Below are 22,325 nucleotides of genomic sequence, written 5' to 3' on the forward strand. Positions count from 1 at the left end.
ACGGCTCTAGTGACCTTCCCCACACACATAGGACTACAGTTCCCAGCGTCCTCCGAGGCCTTGCCTCAACGTACGCGGTTTACGTCACGGCGGCGCGTCACTGAGCGAGTCCTCTGTAACCGAGCCTAGCGCGGTATCGTTGGGAGGGAGGGAAGAAAATCGTTTCCTTTCTGGTTCTCAGTGCGGGTGTGGTAGTTGGAGGCGGCCTAACGGGGCTGGGAAGCGTCGCGTCCCAAAGCGTCAACGGTAGCCCTTGGCATGCTGGGAATTGTGGTTCTGCCGTTGCCGCCATGAAAACAAATCAAAGAGAAGCGAGTCAAGGGCAATTTCCCAGGCGAGGGTCGGCTTCCAGGCAAGAGAGGCCGGGGGTGGTAGGGTGACGCACCTTTAAGGATTGCAGCCAGAGTAATGTAGTGGCAAGTCGTTCTATCCAAAAAAGGGGACCCTGAAAAGCTGCGAGGAGTTTGTAAATAGCGGAAGCAAGTGAGATCTTCCACAAAAGAGTTGCAATGTATATTCTCGCTTGCTAGGAAGAATTCTTTTCGGCAGCCTTGCTTGTCCTCCCAACTGGCCATTCTGCTCCGTTCTGGTTTTTCAACGGAGGGCAGAGCTACGCCAGGTATACAAAGAAACCCTATGGTTTCCCCTCTAAGAGCACCCTTAACAAACTACAGTTCCCTGGATTCTTTGAAGGAGGCGTGTGGTGTGGAACTGTTGCCCATCCCCTGCCAAAATTGGGTCCCTTGATATAGTATTTAACCCCCTGAAAATCTTTGGATTTGAGCATATGGATGTCTCACTCGCTTCCCGATGGCTCCATTTTGGTTCTTCTCTCAGTGGCATTTAAGCTACCTAAGTTCACTTCTAGAATAAGTGATCCCTGAAATTGCAAGGTGTCATTCAATCATCCACAGTTCCACACCAAATCAAGTACAATACGGTCCACAGTATGCAAGGGATGTCCTTTGGAATGTGCAAGCAGTGTACCTTGAGAGATCTGATATAAACAAAACGTGCACTTGTGACATTGTTTTATTGAAGGTGTATGTAGTCACCAATCTTTTAAGATCTGGTGCCAATATCTGAGGCAATCATGCCTAGTTCTAAGTGCCTTGGGGCTGTTTGTTTCAAGAGTGGGTAAATAAATTTCTCTCAGACAGCAAGTTCACATTTAAAAACAAAAAAACAGAAATTGTCGTGTATGGTTTTGACACCTATAAAGGAATCCAGTGGATTTTCAACTTAACTTTTTATTATGTGATCATCAAAACTGGTTATAAGTATTTTGTGTGGCTTTGGATCCCTTTGGTCAGATACAACTCTGGTGACCACTATTTATGCCTTTGTCATTTTAAAGGTTAACTTCTGAAATACACTCTGTGTGGTATTGGCTTTTACTATCTGGGCTCATTTTGTGGAGGCTCATTTTATGATAATGGGACTATGTCAGCATCTTCGTTTTTGTCTGTAAGGGACTAAATGGCTTCCCATGCCCATCCCTAAGTTTGGCTAACAGTTCTTTCTTAACAGTAGTATCTGTAGAACAACATGAGGACTGTCACCCAATTAAATAAATCTTAATCATGTTTTATTTAGTTGATCCAGAAACCCTGTATTCCAGCTATACTAGGGGAGTGGTACTGAAGAATATGCCACCACTATACTGATAGAACAGCTGTCATATCCTATATTAACTCAACGTTCTCCTAATATACACATTGTTATCTGTATATTTTTCCCAATACACACATTTTTGCAAAACAACTTTCCATTATGTAATGTATGTTTGTAGATTATTCTACAAATATGTCATTTTTATGCACACTTTACCCTAGAATATGTATGTATATATACATACATTACCTGGCAGCATACATTTAAAGCTCTCTTATACCACTTCAACAGTCTCGGCTTGCCCCAAAGAATTGTGGGAATGGCAGTTTCTAAGGGAGTGGGATAACAATCGCTGGCTGCAACATCATACAACCTCTCCACAAATAAATAAGAGTGAAGGCTCAGAAAAACTCTCACAGTAAAGCAACCTACAACAAACTTGGTACAAGCAAATTGGGATGAATGCTCAATAAGCAGGTCATCTGGAAAGAACATCTGTCTCCAAAAGTGGCCAGCCCGGTTCCTCAGAGAAATATAAAAGTAGGTACAGATAGTGATAGAAATCACTTTTTCTCCATCACTTGGTAAGTCAAAATTTACCAAGTTCATTTTCAACTATCATGGTATGAAGCCATATACATATTTTTCCTCCATTATTTTAGAGGGATGTTCTTGGAGACTGTCTCATTGGAAGGTTGCCAGATTGCTTTTAATACAAGACCTATTTGTGTGAGATATGGGGGAAAGGAATTGAAACAAAAGAGGACTGGAGGATGGAATGTATGGGCAGTGACTGTAAACTAATAAATATATCAGTCAGTTCAATTCCTAATGGAAAAATAGTACTTTCTTAAACGACAAAGAATCAGTGGGATTTTTGCTCCATCTTGAGATGTTAAAACATGACGTGGCCATGGCATATTGAAAAATGGCAGAATACTACAGCTTGCCATGCTGCTGCTGCTGTTCCTTAAATAGAAATCCACACTCTTGTCCAGGTTGTCCATAGCTAGACAGTGAAAGATGACTGTGTTTCTCCTTGGGGAGCTCAGCTTGTCTTTTTCTGAACTGTTCTATCTACTCTTTCTTCAAGCTATACAGTCCAATAGATTGTTTATGCTAGTATCCCTTTATCTGGGAGATAAGAATAGCTAATAAAAGCTGTTTGCACTATTCATGGCCTTGAGCAGCTGTCAGATTTTGAAAGGTGGTGTTGGCTTTGGGAAATAACTCTAAACAACTAAGGGTTTTTGCTCTGTGTGCTACTACTGTCCTCATAAGAAATGGACAGCTAAGCCCTCAAATATATGCACTGTCTGGGTGGCAACACGCAGCCTGACACAGTGATCAGCATTACATAGATATGGATACTTTACACGTTTATAATCTAGAAATGTTGAGTGAAACAATGGACCTACACATACACACACCCAGTGCTTTTTTCTGGGGGTACGCAGGGGTACGCATACCCTTAAATATTTTGTGAATCTTTGTACTGTATTTGTTTCCCCCAATTTGAACTATAAAATGGTGACTTTCTTGAGTCAAAATGAGAGTACCCCTAAATTTTTTTTTAGAAAAAAAGCAGTGCATACACAATTTCCTCTTATTCAGACATATGTGTTTGTACTCAATGATCTGAACTTTCACTAACTTTATACTTATTTTTTGATATGGCATGAATAAGTCATCCATTATTGGATTACTGCAATGTGTTATACGTGGCACTGCCCTTGAAGATGATCCAGGAACTTCAGTTAGGACAGAATTTGGCAGCAAGGTTGCTGAAGGGGATTAAACTATCAGAACATGGTTTGCCAGTCCTCATTTGCTTATATTGGTCGCCACTACATTTCTAAGCCCAGTTCAAGGTGCTAGTTTTAACTAATAAAGCCATACGTATATGGTTTGGGACCCCAGTATCTGAAGGTACCCCACTTACCGTACAGGACTATCCAGACATTACAAGATGCACTCTTCAGGATGCCACTTCCTGCTGAAATTTGAATGGTGACAATGAGAGAGATAGAGAGAGATCTTCCTTATTTGGAACGTTTTTCCCTAGGAAACTCACATCATTGCATCTTCTCAACACCGGGCAAATGCTATTTCTGTTAATATATTTTAAGAAGCATGGTATTGAACCAATTTCCTCCATCCTCAGAAGATGCAAACATGATAGTGGTTTTCAAATTATCCATTATATAGATATATATGTGTATATTTTATTTTATTGGACTTAAGGAATTGTTACCTTCTCATCTTTTAAATCTTTTCCTGCTGTCATGGGCTTTGCAAGGCACGTGAAGTCCTAGGAATTGAGGTACACTGGTCTTGGAGTCCACACCACTCCTAAATTAATTTAAGCCCCATTGATTTTAGTGGCATAATGCATGTGTGTGTAACTGGTGGCTATATTACAACCTGGGCAGAACAACCCTACCCTTCAAGGGAGAAAAAACTGGAAGCAGACAATCCACCAACTTCACAACCCAGATTGGCTTGCATGGCAGAAAGTGGGGGCACATGCACATTCCCCCTCCCCCCCGTTGCCAGCTTCCTAAAAAAATGTTCAATAACTTTTGCTATGCCCATGTCGCCTGGGATGCATTTGCAAGGGGCATGGGGTTGTGCCCTGAGCCACAACCTGCTGGGAAAATATTGGGAGCTTGGTCTTCTGAGCACTTTGTATTATTAGTATTACTATTTCTGTTCTTACAATTTACTGTATTTATTGGCCACCTTTTCTGGGCAGCATGTAACAAAACCAAAACAAAACCATAAAATACAAAAATGGAATTCTAAAAGCTGAATTAAAATAATCCATATAAGACAGAAAGCTGAAAACCATGCTAAACAGCAAAATCCACTATCTTCCAGAAAAGTAAGACTGGGTAAAATAATGAAAATTTAAAAGCCCGTGAAAATAAAAAGGTATCTGCTTGGCACCAAAGAAGCCATGAAAGATGGTTCCAAGTGAACATTCCATAAACTAGGAATTGCTGCTGAGAAGGCCTTTTCTCCTGTGACCACCCACCGTATTTCAGCTTGCAAGGGCATTCAGAGAGGGGTATCTGAATATGAGCTCAGGGCATGGGTAGGAACACATGGAAGAGGCAGGTCAGCTGCTTCATTTAAGACAATGGTTGTTAGATAACCATTCTGTATAATGAATCTGTTTAGAATAATTCTATGCCTTGAAATATACTTGAAGGAGTTTCTTTCAACAATTAGTACCAAAAGTCAGATTAAGCACAGTCATTCAATTTATAATATTGCTCTTGATGATGATGATGATGATGATAATGATTACCCTGCCTTTTTCCTGATCGGACACTGACACAACGGAGGCAGAGAAAAAAGACTTTTTGACTGCCTGCACTGCCACAGAATAGACTCTAGCCTGTGTTCAGTCACACTCATTCTGAGGTTTTTTTTGCCAAACCATGACCAGTCATAAGTAAATGTTGAGATGTGAGGGTTGTGGTTGTGTGTGTGTGTTTTGGAGTTGGTATTAAATGAGTTTACTTACAGTAATACTATGGGTAACCTTATAGGCAGGGGGAATTTATAGAAGACAACCAATTTACTGTAATAGGGTAATATTTTTCCAGGTTTTCTTGGCACCACTTTATTCTGGAATACTGTATTGAGGAGGTACCATACTGAGCCCATGTAGAATAATATTGCTGGTCCTCATTCTCATTCTGTCCCTCATCACCTCCTTTCCCTTGGAACTCTGCATTCATTCTTTTTGTGGCCATGCTTAGAATTCTCACATGGATTGGCCAACATAAAGAAGCTCAGCTGATTCCTTCAACTTTCTCTTGCCCCTTGGGAGGTATAGGTGATATCATGTGGAAGAAGGAGCTGGCCTCTGTCCTCCTAAACTTATCACAAGGTCTTGCTTGGCTTGAGCTCAGGTGGGATGGCACTGCACCCAGCCTTTTGGCAGATCAATGCTCAGCAAGTGTACATTGTTGGCATCTGTCTCGAGAGGCAATGGAAGAATGCACTATGAGGGGTAAAGTCAAACCTGCTGTGGCTGTAGAGACCAATATGGGAGAGACATGTTTTATTGCAGTTTGAGCAGATGAAGGCATCTGATTTTGCTGTTACAGATGCACCATGGCATTTCCTCTCTTTGCACTCCTCCCCGCAGTCATTTCTCCTCTGGTCACTGCTGTGGATACCCGAGCTGACTGTCTCCAGCTTGCCTGTGACCAATGCATGAATTTGATGTGGTCCAGCTGTTCAGCAGTGGGGAGAGTTGGGAGTTAGCTTGCCCCTCTCCACTATTTTTTGGTCATGGCATCGTTGCTATAGATTTCCCCCCACCCTTCAACTGCATCCTTGAACGTTTGCACACAGAGACCAAATATGATTTTGTGAGATTTTCAATTACATTTTGAGAGCTGGAAATCCTTGAAACAAGGAAAAATTGCTACATCTTTATATAAGCAGTAAGCCATAACTCAATGGCAGAGCATGTGCATTGCATGCAGAAGACCCCAAATTCAATCCCTGGCGCCTCTATGTAGGCTGGAAACCCTGTCCGCAGGGTTTCTGTCTGCAACCCTAGAGAGTCAGTGTAAATAATACCGAGCTAGTTAGACCAATAAGGCAGTTTTTAATGATTTTCTGCTCCACCAGATTAGGGTAATAGTCTCCATTGGGTAAGAATGTTTTTTTTTTCCACCTTGTAGACAGATTTTTTTTATTACATGTCAGGGATATTGATTGCAGTGGACACAGGTCTCAGCCTATAGAGATAATTTGTCAGCAACTGCCCTTTGTGCTATAGCTCCTCTGGCTCTTAAATAGGCGATGAAAAGTATTTGCGGAGCATCTGACAGACTAATCACAATGTTAGGTGGAGCAACTTTAATAATTACTGTATGAAACACGTTTCACACGCAGCTTCCGGAGTGTTAAGATGGCACCCAAGAAGAGCCTGCTGGATCAGGCCAATGGCCTATTTAAACCAGCATCTGTTCTCAAAGTGACCGACCAGATGCCTGTGGGAAACCTGCAAGCAGGATTCGAGCACGAGAGCACTCTCCCCTCCTGGAGCTTCCAGCAAGTGGTATTCAGAAGTATTGCTGTCTCCAGCTGTGAAGGCAGAGCATAGCCATCACGGCTTGTAGCCATGGATAGCCCTCTCCTCCATGAGTTTGTCTAATCCTCTTTTAAAGCCATCTAGGTTGGTGGACATCACTACCTCCTGCAGGAGTGAGTTCCATAGTGTGTTGCAAGGCAAAGTGCGTCCTTTTAACTGTCTGGAATCTTCAAACATTCAGCTTCCCTGGATATCCACAAGTTCTAGTGCTATGGGGCTTAGGAAGAACTTTTCTTTATCCACCTTCTCCATGCCATGCACATTTGGGATGAATATGCATTTACATCCTCTGATTATTTAACCCAAATGCTATCTTGGCAGTAATATTCAGCTTAGCCACAAGGTGGGAGAACTGTTTAACTTATAAATCTGCCTTTGCTTAAACTTTGTATGAAATCTACACATATGCCTGACATTATTCAATGGCTATTCTAATTGCAAAGCTACATGATGACTGCATTTAGAGAGACCCATGTATGCATGAGCCTCAGATCTCCTACCATAGAGGAGATGGCCCTTGCACTCAGTAACCTCTGCTGGGTTGTATTGAGATCTCCACTCCCAGGAGAGGAGCCTGAGAGAGGATTCAGATGCAACACAAGTGGAAGGGCAGCAAGAAACACCAGTGTCTTGAATAATATGCAAAACAGCACACTGCCTTCCTTCAACATTAATACTTTTCAGAATTTTGCAATGCAGTTCTCTACCCCAGTGTGTAGAAAATGCATATATTAACAAAGATAGCAGAAAAAAATGCATATATTAACAAAGATAGCAGAAAAAAATGCATAACCTTAAGGAACATTGCTTTGCAAAAACTTGTATCTTAAGTAAAATCGCATACAAACACGTAGATAGGAGAAAATTGCACTAAGATATTGATTCATTTCCATGATTAATTTTAAAGGGGGGGGGGAGATTAGCTAATGTGGAAATGTGTAGAATTGAATTTAAGACTGGAAAAATGAGATGGAGACAAACTGAAATGGTCAGGTTTGCCCATCCGTACACCCCATGTAAAGAATGATAAGATTATACTGTCAAGACATTAGCAGCAGAAACTCACCAAGCAAATTCCCTGTTTGGTTTTAGAGCTAAAGCTGAAATCACACCCCATGACATAAGATGTGCAGTGAATGAACCGTGATTCGTTGTTATCGTGCTGTACTTGTCTGCTCCTGCCTTTGCAAAATAGCTCCCTGGGACATTTGTAAAAGGCTTTATAAATAAAAGCTATATTGTATTGTACCCCCAATCTCCCTCTGGTACTTAAAAGACATTTTATCTATTAGGAAATCTTATAACCATAATGTGCCAAACAGATAGACTGTACGTGATGAAAGACCTGCTATAACCAAGCTAGGTGCCACCCTGGGCTTTCTTAACCTTGTTGTCTATGCATAAACCCGCTCCAGCAGAGCCAGCAGTTGTGTTCATAGCAAAAGTTACTACATGTTGGTTGAGGCAATTGATATTCAGCAGCTGGCTTTGGGGTTTTGTTTTGTTTTTTAACCAAGTTTAGTACTACTTCTAACCCTCTGTGTGGATCCTCATAGGGTGCTTTCAAACAGGGGCTTAATATGCAGACAGATTGCTGAGATACCATTGTTGAGATACATTTACATGTAACTCAACTTGGCTTAATTCCTCCATTCCCAAACTGCTGCCATTTTAGCTAAAGTAGACTGTGTTTGTAGTAGACCAGGATGCTTGATGTCATAGGACCTATATGCTTACAAAGGTTGTGTGCCACCTCTGCTGAGTGGTAGCAAGATTCCAGAGGGTTACAGGGTTGCGTTTCCATTGGGAATTCAGGCATGTCAGAGAGTGTAGCCCTTTAAAATATAGTTTATTTTACACCTAGATACTTCACGCCTGGGTGGAGGAAGAGAGTTCACAGCATTACATCTCAAGCGGGGCTTGTTTCCCACAGCAGTGCAGCTTTGCAGTCCAAGGCATCCTGCACACCATTCTCGTTCTTCTGTCCCAGCCTGCCAAGATGGTTCTGGTAAACAGTTATGGTGAGTTCATTGTAATGGTCTTATGCTGCGTGGGAATGTTTGGAGAGGCAAAGGGGAATGCAGAGGACCTTCCTCTCCACAACTGGAGTCTATCAGACCTTATTCCTCTGATTAACTGTTGTGTTGACATTGGCGGAGTAATTCTTGTGCAGAATGTGTGAAACCATAATCACCTCCTGATGCATGTGAAGATGCTGTCTGAAAAATGTGTGTGACAATGGGAGCAAACCCCAGGCTATGGCTTCCAGATTATTATTAACAGTAAAAGATGAACCCTGTTTTTAAAAGGTAAACTGGTTCTTATGCCAGTCTGTAGAAAAGACATTTTCTGAGAACCAGTGCAACATTGAAAATACTAAATGGGGTGGGACAGTTTCTTTGGACTATATTGCAGAGAGGAAGGGTATTTGTAGTGTGTTGTGAATTTTTGCTTGCTTAGGAGTTGAACTTGCAGTTTATGGTGAGAGGATATCTCATTAATCAGGAATAGGCATGGGAGAATCAGAATATTGTTTATTTGTTTAGATCATGGATCATTCATGACACACCCTGTGTGTTTCTCCCATGGATAAATAAGAAAGGAGGGGGAGACAGAAAGGAAGGAAATGATTTTGCATGGTTAAGCAGCCACTCCCCTTCGGTTCTGCTAAAAGTGGCAGCCTCCTGCAGCTGTTTTCGTTTTTTAAAAAATTGGGAGACTGTTACACCCATCCCAAGTGTAATATCTAGTTTGGCCTGAGTCATGCAAAATTGCTACCCTCTCAGAGCACAGATCTCATACTTTGTACAAAGCCAGCATAATTGTTACCAACTTAGCTATCATAAACAGACATTTGATTTGCCGATCTATATTGCCGTCTCAGTACCAAAAAGGAAGATTTAAAAATGCTACTTCCTGCTTTCCTGACATGAGGCTCTTTAGGTCCAGTGCTGTGGATGTGACAGAATTGGGGGGGGGCACACTACAGGTTCCCTAATCTATGACAGCAGGTGGAGACACTTCCTGTTCATTTAGCATTTTATCCCAACTCCTCAAAACAATCTTTTCCATGGAATCCTGATTTCCAGCTGAATTTAACCATTGTCTCAATTACATAGAGAATCTGAAATCCTCTTAAACTTACAAGTGGAATTGATTCCCAACCAGCATCATATATATCATTTCAAATTTCCACCTTTAATTTCTTTAACCTAGCCCATCAATTAAATCCAAAAGATAATGATACTTTATTTTTGTGAATATTTCACTTCTATTCTCAGACAACCTGGTCCATCCTATGCAGTGGAGGCTGCCCGGCCAGCACCAGTCTATCACTAGGGATGGAGGAGAAACATTATTCAGTTTGCACTTGAAGGTGAGCTTACCTAATTTGCACTTTCCAAAACAATACATGAACCAAAGCACAGCCATTTTATGAAATTTGCATGTCTCTGAAATTTGTAATGCAGTTTTCCAGCCAAGTGACTTATACAAAAAATGCATGTGCTAGGGCAAAGTGTGCATAAACACACACATATTAGTGAAAAATATATATAAAAATGCATTATGTTAGCCGAAATTGCTTTGCAAAACTGAATACAAAATGTGTGTGGTTAGAGAAATAAAATAGTAAGGAATTTTCATGAGGATTTTTTAAAATTGCAAACTGGTGAGAAATGTGGAGCACTGAACTTCAGATTGGCAAATGAGAAACTGAAAGAAATTGAAACCACCAAATTCACCTACTTCACGTCTGTTCTCAGACAGCCCCTACCTGCCTGATTTCTTCTAGCCAGTACAGTGGGGTAGAACGGGCTGTCACCTTCCTCCTCCTTAGTCTCTGTTTTCCCCTTCTTTAACCCAGCAGGGATGAGATTGAGGAGGACAAAACTAGAATTACTTGGCCCTACCACTGGTCACTGACTGTTGAGCTCCCTGCCTTCCACCCCACCAGCCCCCAGGACCAACAGCCACCACTGATTCTAGGGCAGACACCTAGGGTCTCTTTGTCTCTTCCTTGTAAAATCCCACTGCAAAGCTGGTGGATCTAGCAAAGTGCCATTTTCTTCTCTTCCCTTTGCTCCAACAAATCCTCACTAAGTTTCTCAACCTTTATGGGAGGGCAGAGGGGCAGAGGTAGACACATTTATCTTCACCATTAAAGATACATATCTTTGTTGGCATGATCAGGTGGGGAATTTCTCAGGTAAGGAAGGAACTAAATTAATTCAAGGCCATTTTAGACATGGCACGGGAGATCTGTAATCAGCTCTTGACTTCAACCCACCACACTCCCCCTTGCTTTTAGCTGCAGAGAGGGCAAAGGTGGGTTCAGTATGAGTATGTGTTGTTTTCCCGTTTCATGGCTAATAGCCGCTGGGAATAGGGGAAATTAAAAGGGAGGAAAATAGCACCAGAGGGAAGGGTTGGTATCCCCTCTCCTGCTAACACTGTGGCCGCAGTCCAAATCTTACGTCACTTGCATATGCCTTTATAACAACAACAACAACAACAACAACAACAACAACAACAACAACAACAACAACAACTGGAAGAAGACTTCAATAAATCCAATCTCAGACCTAGTTGGGACCTCAGTCATTGTGGGCTGGGCTTATGTCCAGACATATGTGGAGGAGCTTGTATACCTTAAGAATGGCAATTTTTAAAATTGTATATAATGCGGTCACAGCAGTTAATGGCAAAACACTATTTAATTTCATCTGGAATTGGTTCCAGACTCCAGCGGGGGATGTCTTTACCATTCAGGTTCTAGAATTACATCATTCTTATAACTAAACAGAGATAATACTAAAGAGCTGGTCCCATAAAGCATGACTTAACAATTTATTTTGGCTGAATGGGTATGAGGATTTATTGTCCTGCTTGCAAAAGAGGCCAGCTGATAAATCCATCCTAAGTAGATAAGCTATACAAATTCACTTGAAAGAAATGCTTTAAATCCCTCATCTACTTCAGGTTACAGAATAGACCAGCCAGAAAATGCAGGAGTCAAGTCTGCTGAGCTCTTAAGAGAAACCCCATGCCCTTGGCAGCAGCCATTTCCAAATCACTCAGGGCACAGTTTTCTTTGCTGTAGCTCTTAGGAATTGTTGTATTGCACAAGAAGTTAAAAGGATTGAGCAGTTAAGGGAGCAAATTACAGTTCTTGGTGAGGGTCAAAAGAGAAGCAGGGTGAGAAATGTGTGGCCCTTTCTCCCAATTTATCAAATTATTATAAACTTTAAAGCAGCATGAAACAACTCTGATTTCAGTTGGAGGAGGAGGAGCCCCTGGGAGAGGGTTTTAAAATCAGCTAGGTGGTGGGGTCAGGAGAGTTGGTGGATTATTCCATCTGACAAGCTAACCTTAAATAAACTTTGCTCTGTCTGCCTAGTATCCAACTGCATTTGGCAAAATTCCAAAGCAGAAAAAGATAAGAATGACCTAATGAAATAGGACTTGGATCCTCAGAGAAAGTTTTCGCATTGCCTCTAGATAGGATGCTGCAACCTGCCCAGTGGGAAAACAGCATAGAATTAGGCTGCATTTTTGTTTACAGTGGTTAAAAACTGATGTAACACTTCTTTGAAGGTTACCTCATATTAGTTTCTTCCCCTCTGGAATTCACTTACAGTGGTGCCCCGCAAGACGAATGCCTCGCAAGACGAAAAACTCGCTAGACGAAAGGGTTTTCCATTTTTCGAGGTGCTTCGCAAGATGAATTTCCCTATGGGCTTGGTTCGCAAGACGAAAACGTCTTGCGAGTTCTTGCAAGTTTTTTCCCTCCCCCCCCTTTTCTAAGCCGCTAAACCGCTAATAGCCGCTAAGCCGCTAAGCCGCAAAGCCACTAATAGTGCTAATCCGCTAATCCGCTAATGGCCTTGCTTCGCAAGACGAAAAAACCGCTAGACAAAGAGACTCGCGGAACAAATTATTTTCGTCTTGCGAGGCACCACTGTACTTGTGAATTCAATTACCTTTCCCTGTTATTGGACAAATAAACAAAGAAGAGAACTTATGCCTAAGAAACTTCCACAGCATGCATTTAAAGCACATTCAACTCACATTTAAAGCACTTGGTTTCACTCAAAGAATCCCGAGAACTCTAGTTTTCTCCTCAGAGAGCTACAGTTGCCAGCAACCTTAACAAACTACAGTTCCCAGGAAACCAAGGAAGCAGCAAGTTGCCAGCTGCAGTCTCTGCAAAGTATCTCTTATCTTTAAAATTTGTAAAATATAACATTTTGCCAGCTTCTTACCACCATTGACTGGATTTCACATATTAAAGTGACCTGTCATGGAAGGCTAAGAGGATACATTGGTCAGAAAGCTAGACAAGAACTTTATTATCCCTCTCAGACAAGAGCAGAGACAGGAAATTGTGTACTCCACCTAGAAATAACCCAGGCCAGCGCCACCTAGTGCCTAACTATAACCACACTATCCGCATGAACTAATCAAGCGGTTCTGCCCCACCTGCAGCTTCTAGTTTCCTTCCCCTTCTTGCTCTTAAGTCCCACATATGGTTCCAATCTTTTTTTTAAAAAAAATCAAGACAGGAAACAAAGCAAGGTGAACTGTTTCCTAATTAAGATCCAGTCTCCTTTGCCGGCTAATCCTCTCTCTGTGCTTATTTTATTTCTGGATAGCTGCAGGAAAGCAGACCAAAACTTCCACCTTTATTTTTATTAAAAGTTCCTGATTACACTGTGTGTCTGTCTGTGGAAAGCTAGTCCCTGGAGCATTTCCATTTTGCAGTTCATGCCATGTTGCGGCTGAGATTTAACAGCCTAAGCCTATACTTAAGCAAGGGGCAAGCAGAGGGCAGAACTCCCCGGCAGTGCTACTCTATTAGCTTCAGTGAATGAGGTCCCTGTGTATGAGTCTTGAGACCTCACAATGCCTAATAAGTGTTCTCCGCATAATGCCTGGGCCTGAGCTGCGGCTGGATTTGGAGAACTACAAACACATATTCCTCATGGGAGTCTCAGGAGACTTTCACAAGCTGCTTTCCTAATCAGAGTTGATGTGGTGTGTAGTCTAAATTCAGCTCAGGTATCACTTTAACCAGCCATGTCTGCTGTGCTTTTACAAACCGCCTTCTGTTTCTTCCCTGTTGCACACAATTTCTTCCTGCCGCCTATATATTCTCACAGAATCATAGAGCTAGGTCATCTGTTCTGTTGCTGCCACCACTCCACTTGATGCAGGAAACCCAGAGCTACAGCATTTCCAATAAATGGCTGCCCAGCCTCTTCTTGAAGACCTCTAGTGAGGGAGAGCCCATTACCCCTTTAGGTAATTGGTTTCCATGTTGGACTGCTCTTACTGTTCAGCGACTTCTCCTAATGTTCAACCCAAATCTCACCTTCTGTAACTTAGGTCCGTCAGATCTAGTTCTGCATTCTGGGGCAGGAGGGGGAAAGTCTTTGCCCCTTCTACAGTGACAACTCTTCTAGTATTGTAACAGTGCTATTATGCCCCCTCTCTCAGGTACACACTGCACACACTAGCCTATTTGTAGCACACAAAAAACATTGTTTTTCTTAAACCAGAATCTTCATGCTTTTCCTTACCATGCTGCTTACAATCTACAGTGGATGCTCAGGTTGTGAACGTGATCCGTGCGGGAGGCACGTTCGCAACCCGTAGCGTCACATCTGCACACACGCGTGTTGCGATTCGGCGCTTCTGTGCATGCATGAGCACTGAAACCCGGAAGTAACCTGTTCCAGTATTTACGGGTTTGGCGTGGTGTGCAACCCGAAAATGCGCAACCTGAAGCGTCTGTAACCCAAGGTATGACTGTAGTTTGAGTCCAGGTTCTGCCGTCCACAAAGCTGGGTTAGGTTACTTTGTATGTATTTTGAGAACCATGCAATCCATATATTCTCCAGGCTAAGCGTATCCAGTTCTTTCTTCCTTTCTTCATAGAACTTGTTTTCCAGACCACTGACCATCTTTGTTGTCCTTCTCTGAACCCATTCTTATTTGTCTATGACTTTTTTTGAAGTGCAGTGACAAGATCTAGACACAATACTCTCAAATGGATTCATTTACTAAATTCTGGGGGGTGTATTTTTAAACAATATAAACAACTAGTATGCTCACAGTTTTGTTCTGGAAGGTCACAACTCCAAATTGACATCTGAATGCAGATATGACAAGGGTAATAATATACCCTCTTGACCCTGAGCCAACCTGATACAGACCACAGTATAAGACACTGGGGAGGAAGAAACTCAGTTGCAATGGATAGGATAGTCTTTAGTGATTTTACACCTCCAGTCCACCCAAGTTGGACCTTGTGTGGTGCAGTTGCACTGGTAATAGTAGTCCATGCCACAGATCATATTGTTTTTTTTGCCTTGCACAGCAGTTTAAAGGATCAGGTTATTTGCTGCCCAACCAAATAAAAGAAACAATTTTTTACAAACAGACAAACCTTAAGTTAAGGATGATACATACTTTGGCAGATACTTGCAAGAACAAAACTCAGACTCGTATTTCTCTTCTGAAAAAGGCTTTGAATGTTCATTGTATAAACATTATGTGCTGCGATAAACAGCACAATACTAAGCAATTCTACTCATTCATATATATATATATATATATATATATATATATATATATATATATATATAAAATATAGCAGAACTTCACTTCTCTGGGGCTTATGTTTTGTAGAATTCATGCTCTCCTGAAGTAAGAGGATATTATTAAATCATTCCATCAAGTGCACATAAGGCATTGAAGCCAAAGGAAAATAAGGGAGGAGCATCAAAGGACGTGCTGTGTGTGTTTCACAGGCAGTTTTATAAACATCCTTTCCTTTCAATCTCTAGATCTGGAGTAAAATGCTAGCACATCAGCTAGCACATCAGCTGCAGCTGAGCATGACTGGTAAGTGAATTGCATCTCTTTGAAGAAATGCTCAGATCTCTCCGATCCATTTTAAAATCTGAAGTTCTAGAGAGATGTGAGGAAATATTTTTTGATTTCTAGCCTGTTGGGTTACTTACAGTATGTATGTTTGGAGAAACGATGGCCCTCAAGAGATGTTGCTGGACTCCAGCTCCTGTTAGCCCCAGCTGGCATGAGCAGATGAGCAGAGATGATGGGTGTTGCTCAACAACATCTAGAGAGCCACAGGTTCCCTATCCTTGGCTTACAGCATTATTTTGGTCTGATGTGAGACATTCATTGTATACTGCAGTGCTGGAAATGTGGGCACTCATCCTGATTTGTTGGAGGGAATGGTAGATTATATTGTGTCAAGCCAAGGGCTATCCCACACTTTCCACTCCATTTTCCTGTTACTGTATACCTAAAGTACAGTGTTTGGGGGAAATTGGTTTTTTATGCAAAACCTCCCAAACAACTATAACTGTGTGACCAGAGTTTGTTGATACATGATTGTTACTATTTTCAAGTGAGATTCGATCTGGAAGCTCCCTATTGCTAAAAAACAACAGTTAGGGAGGACCAAGTCACAATGTTTTGCTTCCCCCAATTCCTGGTCCTTAGTCCCCCTGTTCTGTGACTACAACACACACTTTCTAGCACCAGAACATGCCATTTCCCTAACAGCAAAGAGGTGCAATTGCATTACATTGATTACATTAGTTTGCAGTGAATGGATTTTCTTGTTGCAGGCGGAAACAGGTTTTATTTAGTTCTGCAAGTAACAGGAAGTTAATCCAAGGCCGCTATCAAGCAGGGATGGGGAATCTGAGATTCCCCAGAGGTTGTTGGACTTCAGCTCCCACTGTTCCCAGCCTGCGAGGCCAACAATGATGTAAGCAGGGATGATGGGATTCATAGTCCAGCAACATCTGGGGAGCCATGGGGTAGCACTCAGTAGATTTCCCATTGAAATTAAGGCACTTAATTTAGGCTTGAACCCTAAATACACTTATTATTTGTTAAATTTATAATATATATACTGCCCTTCATCTGAAGATCTCAGGGCAGTTTACAATATAAAATTACAGGAAAAACCCATTGACATGCATAGGTTACACTGTTAGCGATCTTCATGAATTTCAGTGAGTCTACTCTTAGTGGGCATTTTTATTCCTCAATAGCAGTCCCTCTAGGGCCCCCCAACTTAGCATGGTTTTCTCTGTCCTGGTTCATTCTGGACACAGAGAACACCATTTTTAAATTGGGAGCTTCAAGGATGCTTGCTTCTGATCTTCTGGCCCGCAGGGTGGGGAGGGCAATTTCATGGTTTCTTGCCCCCTTGCAGGAGGGTGTAAATGAACCATATAAATGTCTGAGGTGATCTGCTGCCTTAATCACTCATTAGAGCCCATAGTTAAATTTGGAAAGAAGACAGCTATTAGCATGGTAGGTACCATGGAAACAAAACTCTCCACTAATGAGAGTTGCCACTTCCCTGTTTGGGGGGAGTGCAGTGCATGGGGGGAAATGAGAAGAGGAACGCAGAGAGGGAAGCATAGGGTGCAGTGGTGGGAGGGCACGGAGGAGCAGGCTGCAAAGGAGGAGGTGCTCAGGTGAGCAGAGCAAGATGTGAGCAACCACCCTGGTGAGATTTTATTTGCAAGTTTGTACTCACAGAGCTCCTGTTCCACATTTCCAAGTGGGCTGAAGGTTATGTAAATAGTCTTTATTTAGAACTGACAACCACAGTGTTAGCGATGGGCAAAAAGCTGTATTTGTTTTTACTTTTTGAAAGTGTAAAAATAATTATCTCCTTTTGTTCCTCCCCCCTCCCCTTTTGCTAAAGCTTAGCTCTGTTGCTCCTTTGTCTTTGAAATGGAATATATATATGTGTGTTCCATTTCAAAGATATAGAGGCATGCAAAGATTAGGAGTTCTTCCAGACAACCTGATTATTGAGCACTAGCAAGATGTACCTGGCGCTGCTCAGCAATTTGAAGGTGGGGGAGGAATAGTGTTATGAGTTTGAGGAGGAAGTAGGCTGTACTTGCCTGGGTCCAGCAAGTGGTAAAATCTAATTAAGGATTCAAATTCCTGGAATAGCCAAGCTAGCTTCCTGGTGAGGTGATAGCCTAGGACCAGTTAATGGGCACTTAAGGGAACAAAGAAAGTGGATCTGTGCCTCAGCTCCCCAGTAGTTGGAAAGACAAAGGCCAGAGTGGAGAGTGGCATTATGTGAGCTAGAAGGTTGAAGCAGAAAAGGCAGCAGGCTAGGGAGTCAGCCAGCCAGTGATGGTCGATTTCTGTTTGAATCCAAGGCTGCAGCTACGGGAGAAGCAAGACCTTCTTGGGGTGTAAATGCTGTGAACCCCTACATCGTAGGCTCAGGTTGTAAGTAAACCATATACTATATAATAAAGAAACCACAGTCTCCGCTGTGCCTCATTTCCAGAAGGAAAAATGAACCCTGGGTAAGCGCCTGGAACCCCTGGAATCTTGCACCCCTCAGAGATTGGGTTGGTGTGTAGCAATAGAGTTTTTCAATTTGTGAGTTCGGGTGCTGTGCTTGCATGCGCACACACTCACACATAGCTCATACATGGTGTTTTTATGTCTTCTTCTTAATAATTTGTTCATCTTATACTTTTCAGTGTATTCCCAATTCTCCACAAGGTCATTTTTTAAAGGAGGGGAAATGTGGATTTGTTATGCTAGAGCAACAAAGTGCTTTAATCCAATTTAACTGCACAAACCTAAACTCTGGGACATGCTTGAATCCCTCCCACAACATGCTGACATGTTCTGGAGGTAATCTAGGTAAAAATATAGCAGCTTTATTGGACAAACTGGACAAATATAGCATCAAAACATAGGGCATATGTGGAGAAAGTTCTTCAGTACTGTTTATCATCTCTAAACTCCAACAAAGCGATGTATACTTTGTTTGTGTGCACTTGCAAGCATCCCAATGGCCTTTTCCCCACATCAGAATCAAGATTCAATGTAATCTATGGAAGCAGCACCCACATTTCCCCAGACTATAGGCTAAAACCTTTTCTTCTAGTGTTGACAGTATAGCCGTGAAACATTCAAATGTAAATGTTTTAACTGTCAAATACATCCTACCTACAAAGCACACAGGAAGGAAAAGGTTGAGTCATGAGGCTCACAGCTCCACTTCTTTTCTAGATTAATTCTTTCTATTAAACACATACACATGCTGATTCAACCCTAGCACAGTGTTCTGCATTGAGCAAGTTCTTGTGAAGTTCATGCTACCTTTGTGTGTTTTATGAAACGTTTACTGATGTTTCAAGGTAAAGTTGATGAGTCATAAACAGGGTAGGAAATATATCTCACTCTCCTCATTTTTCCACTGTTCAAGTTCCTGCAGCAGGAATTTTAAATATGGGCTGGCTACACATTACACTTGAAAAGTGAATGACTGCTTCCCAAAAGCCCTAGACCACTCATTCTGGACCCTCACACCTATGATTCTCTTCCCTTTTCAGCTCTTTCTCCCTTTCTCACTCCTAGGATCTCCAGGGCTACTACTGATGCGACATCTGCATTCTCAGCTCACCCTTTCTCTACCTCAGTACAAACCACCCCAGGTGAGCAGTAGGTGATGATAATTCCACTAGTGGCAGCAGCAGAGATTGCCCTTCCTTAATGCTCTAGTGTCAAACTCAGGACAGAAGAGATGGGTAAAGAACCAATAAGACCAACCTGGGTGGAAAGTTCTGAATGTCCCAGCCTGCCTTATGGTAGCAGAAGACCAACAGAGAAGGGCTCTAACTCAGTAGATGAACACATGCAAAAGGTCCCAGGTTCAATCCCTGGCATTTCTGTGTTGGGATAGTGAAAGATTCCTGCCTCAAACAGTGAAGAGCTACTGTTAGACATAGCAGACTAGGGGTAACCCATGTGGTGTGCTCAAAATGTTGTTGGACTACATATCCTATCGTCCATTGGGCATGTTGACTGGGACTGCTGGGAGTTGTAGTACAACAACATCTGGAGGTCACCAGTTTGGCTATCTCTGTAATAGACAGTGCTGAGCTAGAGAGACCAATGCTTTGACTTTGTGTCCTACAGCTTTGTAATGGACCTCCTCTTCACTCCATATGGAAACTATAAGAAGCAAGCCCCGAGGTATTAAGGCAAGCAAAATCCTTCAATGTATAAGGCACCAAACCAGAACTTTAGGAAACCATTGCTGATAGTTTATTCCAAACTTCAAGAGAACTAATGTTCTATCTGTTCTAGCTGAGATTCAACATCTGGACAGTTATGGTTGTACAGTATGCAGGACTGTATGAAAGAAGGCTGCTTATCTGCAAACTCCGCCATCAATACAGGCCCAATGCAATCTGACTTTTGAGCCAATTCCACCTGATTATGAGACTAATAGCACAAGCCTATGTGTGTTTACTCATAAGTAAGTCCCAATGAGTTCAGTTGAGCTTACTTCCAGGTAAACAGGTACCGGATTGCACCCTAAGGCCATCTTTTGTATTCCATTTGGCCCTCTGCTGACAATTTAATGGTTTCACAGTATTTATGTTGGTATAGAATTCTGATTTCTGAATGTGCAAATGTTTTCTTGATTCTTTAAGCGACTGCAAAGGCTCGCATTCGCTCCAGATGCTTTAACTAACAGTTGTCCTGGCATTTTTAGGTGTCCAGGAGACATTGCCGGGCATTTATATGAAAGTCTCTGTTCTAAGCTCCACATATCAACTGCAAGGGAAACCTGCATGCCTATTACTCCACTAAATCAGGAGGAGGAGGAATGAGATCCCGTGGGTTCAGCTGAGCAACAAGACAGACATCATAGCTATCATGCATGAGGACGTTTACAGCCACAACATTCCACTGATTTTCCCAGGTGTCCAGCTCTAAGATCTCTTTGGTGATAACTTCATGGCGAGCTGCAACCAAAAAAGAAAAAGAAAAATGAAATGGAACATCAACAAAGGAGTCAAGAAACCATCTTTGATGTAAGTAACAAAGCAAAAAATTCTTTTATGTTATGCTTAGATTAAAAAGAGATATGGCAGTGACTGAAGCATGATTTGCAAACCCAATATTTGTATTCCAAGCTGTACAATGTGTCTGGAAACTCCAGGTTGTGCTGATTTGACTTAAGAATGCCAAGTCCTTTTTTGTTTGGCTTATAACGAAAAACATCATTCGTTGAGTATTGGTTCTCTACTTTGACCACTGTATCTAAAAAGGAAATGAACTTGTTCTTGGATGTGCCCAAACTAATTGCATGCTGAATGCATTCTAAACTAATATAGTGCTACATGGTCCAGAATTGTCCTTTTTCTATAAAGTTTGTTTACAAGTAAATCTTTTCCAGCAAAGTTCACTTGCAATGTTAATGGAAAACTCCCTTCTTACAGGTTTTACCTGGTTTATTGCTTCCTTGCAGAGATAGGGGATCTTTAACTATTGGTTTTCTTGGACTTACTTTCTTTCCTTTTTTGCAAAATGAAATAAAGATCAAAAATAAATGAAAGGAAGGCAATAATTTAATTTCTTATCCTTATCTATACTGAACAGAAAACAAGTAACATGGGCATTCCCTGCTAGCAGGAGTTTTAATGAAAGGGCCTGCTTGCCCGTAAAAGCCTCGGTAGCGTTTTGCCTATCTATGCTGGTGCTACAACTGCTTTTTATTGACAAGAAAAGAAAAAGAAAATGTGCATCAGTTCAGGGGTTGGGGAAAAACAACACTGAAGACACTGGAAGACAGTGACCAAGCAATGATAGCTTCTGGGTTATCTGTAAAAAGTGAGTGTGGGAGAAAGGATAGCAGTTATCGAAAAAAGGGCTAGTGTGCAAACAATCCAATTTGTTTTGGCTGCTTGGACAGAAGAATTCATGCAAGTGAGTTAACAGTTATTTGGGCCCTGTCCCCAACCCCCCAATTCAAGGGATGGTGGGGACCTCACCCACGAATAAAAAGCTTGCATGTCAAATAATCTAATATTACTCGCACATAACTTAAACCTTGTACTATATTTATTTCGCTGCAAGTAAATGACTTGTTTTACTTTTCCCAATGGCTGCAATGGAGTACTCTAAGAGATGTTAGGATAGGAGCCCTCAGTAAGAAAGGACTCTAAATACCAGCTGCTGAGGAGCTCACAAGAAGAATGACTTTTGCCCTTATGTTCTGCTGATGAGCTTCTCCTTGGCATCTGCTGGGCCACTGTGAGAACAGGAGATTGGGCTAGATGGGCCTTTGGTCTGGTCTAGCAGGGATCTTTATGCTCTTATGATTCCTGGCTCTGGGCCTTGTTGTCACACTTGCCCTGCGTTCACATCTCGAGCACTAATTTGCCATGGCTGGAATATTTTGATGTGTGAAACGGCATAACCCTGCAGAAAACACATTGCAAGGAATGTGGGATGGTTTCCCAATGTTTGGCGTGATCATGGAAAAAAGAGAAACTAAAATGAGTAACTTCTGCAGGCAGCTGCAAATCACACAGAAGTGAACGAACTAATTAGAGTGGATGTTGGCTCACAAGTAGATTCAGCAATGGTTAGATCTGCATTAAAAGGTACATATGCTATCCTAAGTATGCCATTCTGATCCTGGTTATCTTACATTGTTTTGTTGTTGTGGATAAAACTGAGGGTACTTTTACTTACAAGGATGAGATCT

The 22,325-nt window shown here is 41.9% G+C and overlaps 3 protein-coding genes across 5 annotated transcripts in view; 2 read left to right on the forward strand and 1 right to left on the reverse strand.

Moving 5' to 3' along the window:
- The first annotated feature begins 19 nt into the window (after positions 1-19).
- On the forward strand, positions 20-20,463 carry LOC309335786 (uncharacterized protein). Of its 3 annotated transcripts, XM_081851042.1 has the most exons (6): positions 20-2,198; positions 8,598-8,754; positions 10,015-10,109; positions 15,583-15,640; positions 19,181-19,257; positions 20,325-20,463. In XM_081851042.1, the coding sequence occupies exons 2-6, from the start codon at positions 8,733-8,735 to the stop codon at positions 20,355-20,357; spliced, it is 285 nt and encodes a 94-aa protein (XP_081707168.1). In that variant the 5' UTR covers positions 20-2,198; positions 8,598-8,732; the 3' UTR covers positions 20,358-20,463. The 3 variants fall into 3 exon arrangements, 2 of the variants coding, with proteins under 2 accessions (XP_081707168.1, XP_081707167.1); XM_081851041.1 differs by lacking the exon at positions 8,598-8,754 and having other exon boundaries at positions 20-368; positions 10,038-10,109; XR_014153721.1 differs by lacking the exons at positions 20-2,198; positions 8,598-8,754; positions 10,015-10,109; positions 15,583-15,640; positions 20,325-20,463 and adding an exon at positions 18,110-18,190 and having other exon boundaries at positions 19,181-19,255.
- KBTBD12 (kelch repeat and BTB domain containing 12) overlaps positions 18,458-22,325 on the reverse strand; it is a 60,378-nt gene continuing 56,510 nt past the window's right edge. Inside the window, exon 6 of the mRNA XM_081851005.1 lies at positions 18,458-20,577. Coding sequence (XP_081707131.1) covers positions 20,411-20,577 — 167 coding nt within the window. The 3' untranslated portion in view covers positions 18,458-20,410. The remainder of the gene's footprint in view (positions 20,578-22,325) is intronic.
- MGLL (monoglyceride lipase) overlaps positions 20,593-22,325 on the forward strand; it is a 163,097-nt gene continuing 161,364 nt past the window's right edge. Inside the window, exon 1 of the mRNA XM_081851034.1 lies at positions 20,593-20,646. Coding sequence (XP_081707160.1) covers positions 20,608-20,646 — 39 coding nt within the window. The 5' untranslated portion in view covers positions 20,593-20,607. The remainder of the gene's footprint in view (positions 20,647-22,325) is intronic.

Source organism: Podarcis erhardii (genome assembly GCF_964252035.2).
Source record: "Podarcis erhardii genome assembly, chromosome: 2".
In the NCBI taxonomy this organism is placed as follows: Eukaryota; Metazoa; Chordata; class Lepidosauria; order Squamata; family Lacertidae; genus Podarcis; species Podarcis erhardii.

Excerpts from the sequence above, each read along its gene's own strand:
- LOC309335786 (XM_081851041.1), top strand. The coding sequence starts at position 291 with ATGAAAACAAATCAAAGAGAAGCGAGTCAAGGGCAATTTCCCAGGCGA. Across the intron at positions 369-10,037 it reads CCAGGCAAGAGAGGCCGGGG|TGGAGGCTGCCCGGCCAGCA; the intron begins GTGGTAGGGTGA and ends CATCCTATGCAG. Across the intron at positions 10,110-15,582 it reads TATTCAGTTTGCACTTGAAG|ATCTGGAGTAAAATGCTAGC; the intron begins GTGAGCTTACCT and ends TTCAATCTCTAG.